Source organism: Medicago sativa, chromosome 2 (genome assembly GCF_051527215.1).
Source record: "Medicago sativa cultivar Bolivia chromosome 2, Bolivia_mono, whole genome shotgun sequence".
Lineage (NCBI taxonomy): Eukaryota > Viridiplantae > Streptophyta > Magnoliopsida > Fabales > Fabaceae > Medicago > Medicago sativa.
In genome coordinates this window covers 55,986,863-55,997,101 of record NC_140750.1, presented here as the reverse complement: position 1 = coordinate 55,997,101, position 10,239 = coordinate 55,986,863, and the positions used below count along the sequence as shown (strand labels likewise).

At 35.2% G+C, this 10,239-nt stretch overlaps 1 protein-coding gene across 1 annotated transcript; it reads right to left on the bottom strand.

Annotated features, from left to right (window-relative positions):
- Window positions 1-931: 931 nt before the first annotated feature.
- On the bottom strand, window positions 932-7,217 carry LOC146949117 (SNARE-associated protein-like protein). Its single transcript, XM_085745211.1, has 3 exons — window positions 6,856-7,217; window positions 3,058-3,222; window positions 932-1,259 (listed from the first exon to the last, which is right to left on the bottom strand). The coding sequence occupies exons 1-3, from the start codon at window positions 7,121-7,123 to the stop codon at window positions 1,231-1,233; spliced, it is 462 nt and encodes a 153-aa protein (XP_085601337.1). The 5' UTR covers window positions 7,124-7,217; the 3' UTR covers window positions 932-1,230.
- Between the last annotated feature and the right edge of the window lie 3,022 nt (window positions 7,218-10,239).

The following is a 10,239-nucleotide window of genomic DNA, read 5'->3' as shown; positions in this document are numbered from 1 at the left end:
CCTTTGAGTGCTTGTTTAATTAGTTCAACCATAGATTGGACCATAGTCGAATTGGATGACAAATAAATAAATAAAACTATTAAAAGTAAAAGTAAAATAAACAGATACCAAAAAGAAGAACACAGTTGAAATGTGGTTTAATCCGATTGGGCGAGTAGCTTGTCCAATTGGATTAGGCCTAAGGTACATTGAGATCAAATCAACTGAAGAAACAACCAATTTTCAGTAATGAAAGGAAGCATCTCAATTTTTCAGCTTTCCATTCATGCTCCTGTCTTTCTTCTCCCTTTCTCAGCATTCAAACACAACACTAAAGTTAAAACAAGAGACTTTTTACTTTAAAGTGAATGAACTCTAGGTTGGATCTTAGTCAGAGACATATTTTTTTGATATTCTTATCTCTTTCAAGAATCAGTAAAATTAAGAATTTTTTTTAGACCTCAAGTCATTGTTTAACTAGGACCGGGAGTTAGGTGGACCCAAAGAGTTTGATGGAACTGGGCTGCAATGCACACTTTTTTTCCCCAGAAGTCCCAGAAAATGAATGAGCCAACTTGCTGCAAACCAACCAACAAGTAATGCTACTTTAGAAGGGGCAAGTGTTATGTTGCCCCACTGTGCTATTGTTTCTTGTTGTGTCCTAATATCTGTTCGTTTTCCAAATATAGGGTGGCTTCTTGGAGAAACTCTTGTGTGAACCAGGACCAAGAAATTTGGTTTGGTCACACATAGAGTTTTTGCCTTCTCTCTCTTCACAAATAAACAAATACTTTTCATTTTCTCTCTCTTCTCTCTTCTCTCTCTTCTCTCTTTGGTTGTGACCAAAGAAAATTTCTTGGTCCTGGACCACCTAAGAATTTCTCGGCTTGTTGTTGATATATGTATAGAAAAGCATAAATTTAAAATAAAACGACTTCTGTAAATTGTTTCATTTTTCCTTAACCAAAAAAAGAAAATTGTTTTTTTTTTTTCTCATTTCGCAGAAGATTAAAATTTACAACAGAATTCAGTGGGGGATGATTTTTGTTTTTTTGTTTTAAACAAAAATTAAGTGATGATTAAAGTAACCTAAATTACAACTATTAGCTGGATGCCAATTTGAATGCCCTGAATTGGCACCAAGCAAGTATATGCTAACAAGAATAATTAAATTTAAGGGCTCAAGGGTGCATTGCATGGTAGTGATACATACATAAGGAAAAAATGGGAGTTGATTGAGCTGATGACAATTCACCCAGAACTTTCAGTGGTTGCTTTCTCTGCAAAATTATATACAAAAGAAACTTGGTCAGAAAAAATGGTTAAAGTATGCAAATAATTAATCAAATCAATGCAAACTAGGATTAAGATGACAGTCCATATTTTCAAAGAATTAGATGAGATATGAGCCTCTTATCATTGCTGCAAATCAGTGTCGTAACTTGAAAGTACTCTGACGACACTATATATCCCATTAGTAACCATTGTAATAGCAAATAGTACCACTATTTCATCTGCTTGTGCTTGTTAGAAAATATGTAATGCATGTTTGATTCTATTGTGATCTAATATGTCTTAAATCATGCACTTTGGCGAATTACAGAAATTCTAAAGCAGATTGCCTTGTACTTGGATTTCTGATCACTTTGTCTAAAAGTAAATCCTAACTGCAAGGACTATACCTCAAGTCCTTTGATTCTCATTAGAATCATATCTTCAGACATTTCAAGTAATATGGCTTTCAAAATTTTCTGCGGCCCTAAGAGCAAATTTGGCTGTGTTTAGTTTTGCATTTGGTATGCCAAAATCTAATTTGAAGAATAAGTTTACCATCGACTATCATCACGCCAAAATTAATTGACTAAATTTCACTTTGAATAAAAACCAATTTGCCAAATCAAATTTATTCAAAATCAAGTTTTCAAATTCTAACACACACACTTTCCATATCAAGCCAGATTATTATTTTGATATGTAGTATGCCAGCTAGAATGATTGATCTCAGTGTTTTGTACTCGTGGCAAGTGCAGCATGTGGGGTTCAAGAGTGTCCTTAAAGGATAAAACACGATTATTGAGCACTGAGTAGTGAAAAAAGTTGACAAGTTACTTTCTCCAAATGGAAATCAATCAGGTCACAGGTTGGCTAAGAGAAATCCCTGAAATTGTACATCATGATGCGCTTATGCAGATCAGCTAACTAACATGCATGTGATGGAAGACATGAATAATAAATATAATAGTACAATCCGATTTTCCAGGGGTATTTGTATGGAAAGTGTAAATGATTAATTTGGTACAAAGAAACTCATAGTATGAAGTTCCAAACTAGCTTGTAAAGCCAAACATCTTATTCTAGGGCAACTTGGTTGTCCAACACAAGCACTAATGTGGTAGCCAGTTGTGATGATACAAGCAAATAGCAATCAGACCCAAACTATTAATAATAATGTTACTTGCAAAAAAAAATGAACAAGTAAGCAAATATATACAATATTGGAATAAATTTGAAATCATTTGACCAGAGTAATTGCCCAAAATTAAAAAAAGGGGGAAAATTATAATAAATTGGCTCAAGTAATCAGCTTGTGTGTCATATATAGTTGTAGACATTTTCCTAATATGTAACAGTGACTATTTATTAAATCTACAACTAAGTGAACAGTTCTTGAGCTGTCAGCTCAGTAGTAAGAGTTTGGTCAAAAAAATAAAGCTCAGTAGTAAGAGTTTGACCTTATAAGTTATAATCTCAAGCGACGAAGTTCAAATTCCCTCGGAAACAGTTGAAAAACGCTCATCAATGCCACTTTAATTAGAAATAATTTTTCCCTTCCTCAAATTTAAAACTAAAAACTAAAAAAATCTAGAACTGTACATGAATAGATCAATCACAAAACATGCCGTAAATTCAATCTTAACTTTGCAGAGTAATAAAACAGTGTAATGGCTAAACAGAGGACATTGGAAAGGGAGGGGGTAGAATTCCAACACGAGCAGTTAGTAACTATTAGAAAATAACTAGGAATTTAAAAAAATAAAACTATAGTATAGGATTAAGCCTTTGGAGACATGTATATACCATGAGTAGTGCCAGTAGACATTATACGGTCTATATTATCAATCCGCCCTTGTATGGATTTTAGAAGTGAATTCAGTGATGAAACTCTTTTCCTAACACTAGATATCTTAGCAGCATGTTGCATTATGAATGGCAAAGGTGCATCTTCGAGTAACTGATCAAGTTCTGCCCAAAAAACACAAAATTCAGGTTACCAAGTTGTAGAAGTAGAGTATTTAGAAATTATGACATCTTAGAGTTATAGGAAAAGCTTTAGCAGCGGCATTTACATTAAGCAAAACTGAATTGAAATTATAGCAACTTAAAAAAAGGTAACCCATATTAGCACACTACAGCAGCAAGTTCGACATAGCAATTAAGACTTCAATGGAGAGTAGATCGGCATAGAACAGTGTTTATGTCATCATGCAGACAACTCTATAGTCATCTTGGGAAAAGTGAAATGTTTTTTTCGATTGTATAGCTCATGGAATATCTACACAGCTCTATGGTGCACTAAATTTTTGGATTCAGCCTTCTCGCCTCATGGTAAAACACTCTTTGATGGAGTCTAAGAAATGGTTCTTTCTTTCATAAAATTTGCTAGACTAGACCATATGGTTGCCAACTTCCTTATTAAACTGAGAGGAACAAAATGTGTTCTTGTGTTTTTAATTTAAATTTAAATGATTAAAGCAAGTTTTTTGTTCAAATTAATATTCGCACTCCAAGTAAAACAATTTCAAGCCAGGAGGCTAAGATGTAGACCATCATAGAACTTGCCCATCCGGACCATATAACTTACAAGCATAACTTATCCCCATGAGATAAACCAAAGGTATCATACAAAATTAATACCAGAATTATCAACTGCAATCGCCAATTTAAAACTCCCAAGAATTGACTCTGGCAGCACCACAAGAGAAGCTTCTTCCAAGTGGAGAGAATTATATAATTATTTCCATCTTTTTCTTTCTTATTGTTGAATATTTTTATAAGGGAAAAGCATGATGATGATGATAAACCTTAAATTAGCAATAATATGGTTACCAATGTCTCTGTTCCATTTTACTTTTCAGCTAAGAAATCCATCTTCAAATAGTTGCCACTTATCAGGAGAACAAAACCTCTTGCCACAAAAATTAAAATCCGGCCAGAACACCTAAAGTTTCACACTCTTTCTTCTTACCGGTATAGAATAAGCAATGACATCTTATATCACATTTTTAAGGCTTTTCTGAGTTTTTCAAATACAAAGCTAAGAAAGAATGCAACCACCATACATGGTGAATTGTAAGCAAGTAGTAAAGGTGCCTACTTTACTCACACAGAGCTCGGGCTTGAATTGTTTCCAAAGCACGTGGTAGGATAAACACAAGTATTAGGTAGCACATGTGAATTAGTGGTATTGATTGTTTCTCGGTTGCCCTCGTAGAAAAACTTAAGCAGTACTAGTGTAACTATCGAAATCAATAATACTGTGTTAGGCCCATTGAGTTTGCTTTCCCTTGACTCAGTAGTAGGTTAAACAGAACAGTCCAATGTTACTACCTACTTCACCAGTTTATAGAGTAGCACTCAAAGTAACTCCTCGCTATAACACGAAAAACAAACCTAGAAGACTGTGGAGATGATGGCCTATCAATGAACATTTGTTAGGATTGTTTCTTTGTGTAAGAAAGAATTCCTAGAATAGTGGCATAAAAATAGATTCAAAGAAAAACAGATTGAAAACAAATGAAGGAGGAGTTCTTATTGGTGTAGAGAGATTGAAAGAGAAGATAAAAGGGTATACAACGAAGATAATAAACTTGCACAGAAGGCTATCCGAAATGAACACTCTCCTTTCACACTAGAATCCAGTCACAAAATTTAATTATTCAAAGCTATTATTTCCTCTACCAATTGAGGACTATTTAAACACTTCTTAAGAATAACAATAATAACAATTCTTAACAACCACCAAACAAACTTATCAACTTACTTTTCTTTTTTTTTTTTTTGAATCGGGAACTTTCAACCTACTAACTAGCTTCTATTAACTAATTCTTAACTACTCTAAGTATCATATATTCTTTATCCTAACAATATTGAATAAAAGATAAGCATTTAAAGAAACACTTGTGGAAAGGATAAAAAAAGAACGTTATATGAAATTAGTTGAACAACATCTTCTTGTGTAAATTTTTTTTTTTTTTTTTTGAAAAGGCAACTTCTTGTGTAAATTAAAATTAGTTTCGACATAGTTGTATTTTCCAGAAATTCTCTCATTTAACTAAACTTCTTTACAAATATCTATAAACTATGAGGACTTTTCAGGAAGTGATGAACCCATGAAATTATTTTAATTGAGAAGCTCGTAAACTTGGACATAGATTATTTTAAGGTAAAAAAGCCAATTAGACTATTTTGGCAACTTCATAAAATAGCTACTATTTTCCACACAAAAATTAAAATAATATCAAGTGATTGCCAAGCCTGCGCTCGAAATCAAACTTCATCAGATTTCAGAAACCATAACATAACTAACCCTAATAACCAAACACAGTAAATTTTCCTACATGGCCAAAGGGCTCATTACCCTTTCGGCCCAGTAAGGTAGCACCGGTCTGACTAGAATCACTTTAGAAATTTTGAGATGTTTCAAAACCCTTATAGGTGTTCCTTTGAGTAAGATTTGAGGACAAACATGGGATAGAGATCATGAACTTTAGGGGTTATCCTACCTTTCAGCTAGATGGACAATTGTAGCCCCGAACCCAACACTTAAATGCAAGAGTAATTTGTATGCGGACCTCGACCTTAGAAGTTTTTTGTATAAACTCATAATATCATGACGTTTGGATCTTCAAAATGATCTCAAACTGGACTCGCCAACATGACTTTTATCCTTAGCATACCAATAAGAAGTGGGCAACACTTCTCATCACAAGCATAGTTCTAAATTATGGTCCGCAACTACAATTGTGGAAGCAATATAAAAATTTTAGGTCTCTGAAATGGTATGAAGTTTGCTCTTTGGCCCCCCATAATAGCTCACAAATCCTGGAAAAAAACGTTTGGTAGTCATCCACCGAAGCGTTTTTAAACACAAAAAACAACATTTGGGAGATATGACCCGAAAGGCTGAGCAATTGTGGGGGGGGGGGGGGGGGGGGGGGAGCAGGTATAGCTACTATAGTTGCTGCCGCATCAGCCTAAATTTTGTCCAAAGTATCAAGGTTCGAAGTGTAACTGCAACCACAGTTTAGAATGATCACAAGTACATACACTATCTTACACACTCTTGCTAACTTCAGCAATGGCGTGCTTATTACGTGCTAGTACCACCACACACCATCGCCAGCGACCCTAGGTACTATCTTACACACTCTTGCTAACTTCAGCAATGGTGTGCTTATTACATACTAGTACCACCACACACCATCGCTAGCGACCCTAGGTATTGTAGCACCGATACCGAAACTTCTAATTGAATGTGTATCTAGTGTCCAACACCAACACGTTTGTCGGTGTCTGATATTGACGCAACACGTGATTACATTCAATTATGTCTTCTTTTTCTTAAATTACTACAGATGTTACATGTCGGTGTTGTGTCCAGTGTCAATGCTTCATAGGGTGTCACCACAGTTCAACAACAAATTGAGCATTCATAATGGTGGTAAATATAACAACAAATTCCTCCAAACATTAATAACAGTGACACAATGTTATAATCAAACATTAAAATTTTCTCAAAACCAATAATGAATCATTCAATTTGAGCACAATGTTGTAAAATCCGCAAGGAAAGTGAAAAGAGCAAGAAAAAGATACCTCCAGTGAGACGATCGATAGAGGAAGAGAGATGGTTTTGGCTGATGAGAGTTTGTTGAGCTCTGAAATCGAAATCCGTAATTACGGAAGAGAGGATTGAGGACAAGCCTTTCGCCAACACATCAGAGCTCTTCGAGAGGGAATCCCCGGCGGTGTTATCGGTTTCAGAACTGTTCTCGCCGGCTTGAGAACTTGAAGGTTCCGTTTGAACGACGACGGTGTCGTTTTCATCTGTTGAAGCGTGGTGAGTGTCGCTAGAGGCTTCCATTGTGAGAGTAGTTTGCGACGGAAGTGATGATGGCAAATTATGTCGTGACAACAGCTCTGGTCTATAAAGCCTGATACCCCGGCACAAATTTTTCAAAATTACCGATAAGATACAGCTTGATACGTTATTAAATTTTTTTTTTTAAAGAAAAAAAATATTTTTTTTAATAAATACACAATGTATAAATATAACTAAAAATGATAATAAACAAACATTCACATTAATTCTTGTAAAAAAAAAACATTTTTATTAATGAAAATGATCAAAATAAGTGACAATTACTTATATTTTTTTAACACAAATTAGAATATAGCTAAACATCCTTATTTCTTAAGATCATGTACAATGGGTATGTTGAGTCTGACTTTCAACAAGTGGAGGTTGTGCAATGGTGTGTTGAGTGGTATTGAGGGATGAGCTGGAGGAGAGAGGTGTTGAGTTCACTCAACACTGTTGAAGCCTGCTGTAGATGCCACGCGTCGCAGCTTGGTTTGTGAGAAATGGTGCGTGTAACACACGTGCAGACAAACGAGCGTGAAGGTGCAGAGCGCAGAGAGAGAAAGTGTGTTGTGGATAAGTGTGCAATAAGTGGCACATCCCGATTAGCTATCTGTATTTTTCTCATTTTAATGATTTGAACTCAATTATTTCATTGCAAATTAATTTTTTTTATTTTTTATTTTTACTAAAATTCATGTTTTTTTGTCTATAAGTAGAGACTTGGTGCATTTGATTTGGACACAAAAAAAACGAAGATTTTCACTATCTTAATATTATTATTATTATCTTTCTATTAGTTTTTTTTTAAATTTTAATCTTCTTTTTAGTTAAGAAAATAATAATAAATTATTTAAATAAATTTTGTTTTTACAAAAAACTTAAAAATTAATTGTTAAGTGTTTATTATTTTAATTTAATTATAATCGATAAGTGTAATTTTATGTAATTATAAAAACAAAAATATAAAATTAAATAAGAATATGAAATAAAAAGTGGTGGGGTAGGGTGTTGAATGAAAAACCATTGGAGGGGGTATTTGTTGAATGAATGTTGAATTATTAGGTGAAGAGTGAAAAAATGATGTGGAGTGTTGAGAATTGAAAAAGAAGGTGTTGAATGTTTTTACCATTGTACTACATGGTCTTAGTGCCATCCAAAAATAACATCATTGGTACTACGAAAAAAGGACAATGTTGTCTAATGTTGACCACTTAATACTTAACACTAATTGAAATTGAAAACAAACAATTTAAAAAAGGGGTTTGCTACAATAGACCTACTCATTTTTATGAAAGTCTATTTTAGCAAGATGCACCTTTATGTTTTGGACAAAAACACCCACTTTATATTCTTTCAAAAACATATAAATCTGAAGGGTAAACATGTAATTCAAATAATTTAATGATTATTTTTCAATATTGTTTTTAATTTTAGCTCTTCTTCTCCCTGATTCTTCCCCCTGGTTATTTCTCGACAAGGTAATGAAAGCTTGATGTCTCTCCATAAATTCAACAATCTTGATCTAGATCCTCAACTAACAATTTTATATTTTTGCTGCTTGTCTCTAGAGATTTTATGGAAATGGCATGTAATTTTCTAGGTTGTTGTGAAAAACATTTACCTTTCAAGTACTTGGGCCTTCCAATAGGTGCAAATCATAGAAGTATTGGTACTTGGGATTCTCTTGTGGAACATGTTAATAAACGATTGAATTCTTGGGCTAATAAGTTTTTGAGTTTTGGAGGGAGGGTGGTGCTCCTTAACTCGGTTTTGAACGCAATTCCCATCCTTTATCTTTCTTTTATGAGAATGCCGGTTAAAGTTTGGAGAAGGTTGGTTCGTATTCAAAGGGAGTTCCTTTGGGGCGGGGTGGGAGGAGGCCGGAAAATTAATTGGGTCAAGTGGAGCAAGGTGTGTCAACCCAAGGAAAAGGGTGGTCTCGGAATCCGGGATATTAAACTTGTCAATTTAAGTCTTTTGGCAAAATGGAGGTGGAGTATTATTCAAGGAGATGATACTCTTTGGATAGCGGTTTTGAAGGAGAAATACGGTTCGACGGTGGAACTCTTTTATTGGGTGGGAGATATAATTGGCCTCGGTTTGTCTCTAGTTGGTGGAAAGATATTGTGACGTTGGATGATGGAGGGCGTCAAACTTGGTTTAATGAGGAGGTATCTAGGAATGTGCGTAATGGTTGTAATACTTCATTTTGGAATACTAAGTGGAGGGGGGATATGATGTTTAGAGAGAAATATCCAAGACTTTATGTGATTTCAAATCAAAAGGAGTTTAAAGTGGCGGAGATGTGGGTGGTTAGAGATTCGAGCGCAAATTGGAATTTTGTGTGGAGGTTTCGTTTGTTTGTTTGGGAGGAAGAGCTATTTAATAATTTGTTGAGTGACATCCAAGGGTTTGAGTGGTCTCAAGATGATGATGAGTGGAAGTGGAGGTTAGAAGATGGAGGGTCTTTTACGGTAAGGTCGATATATAAGAAGTTGGAGGGGATGTTTGAGGAGGAGAATGGTTGGGCCGAAGATGAGAATAGGGTCTTTTCTAATATTTGGAAGAGTCCCGCGCCTTCAAAGGTGGTAGCGCTCTCTTGGAAGGGTTTGCTTAATAGAATTCCAACTAGATTGAATTTATCCCGGAGAAATGTCTTCCCTCAAAATGCAAGCTTACTTTGTGTCTTGTGTAATGAGGCGGTGGAGTCAACAAACCATATTTTTTTACATTGCCGTGAGGCTTGGAAAATTTGGCTTCAGTTGCAAAGGTGGCTAGAGGTGTATTTTATTACTCCACCCAATTTGTTCACGCATTGGAGGTGTTGGGATGGAGCGGTCTCTAGTAGGAAGGAATTGAAGCGGGGAATGAGGCTTATTTGGCACACAACTCTTTGGGCTATTTGGATGGCAAGGAACAAGGTGATTTTCCATAATGGTAGTTTTAAGGTGGAAGAGGTGGTGGAGGATATTCAGATTTTGTCGTGGCGGTGGGCTCTTGCTAGATTGAAGATAACCCCATGTTTGTATTACGAATGGAGATGGAATCCTCGGTATTGTCTTAACAGTTAATGTAGCTGCAGTTTTTTGTTGGTGCGGTTTTGACAGAGGGAGGTT

What these genes read in the sequence shown, in the direction of transcription:
- LOC146949117 (XM_085745211.1), bottom strand. Translation starts at nt 7,123, where the DNA reads ATGGAAGCCTCTAGCGACACTCACCACGCTTCAACAGATGAAAACGAC. An exon ending in TATCGATCGTCTCACTGGAG is followed by an intron (nt 3,223 to 6,855) that starts GTATCTTTTTCT and finishes TTTTTTGGGCAG; the next exon opens with AACTTGATCAGTTACTCGAA. An exon ending in GTCTACTGGCACTACTCATG is followed by an intron (nt 1,260 to 3,057) that starts GTATATACATGT and finishes ATAATTTTGCAG; the next exon opens with AGAAAGCAACCACTGAAAGT.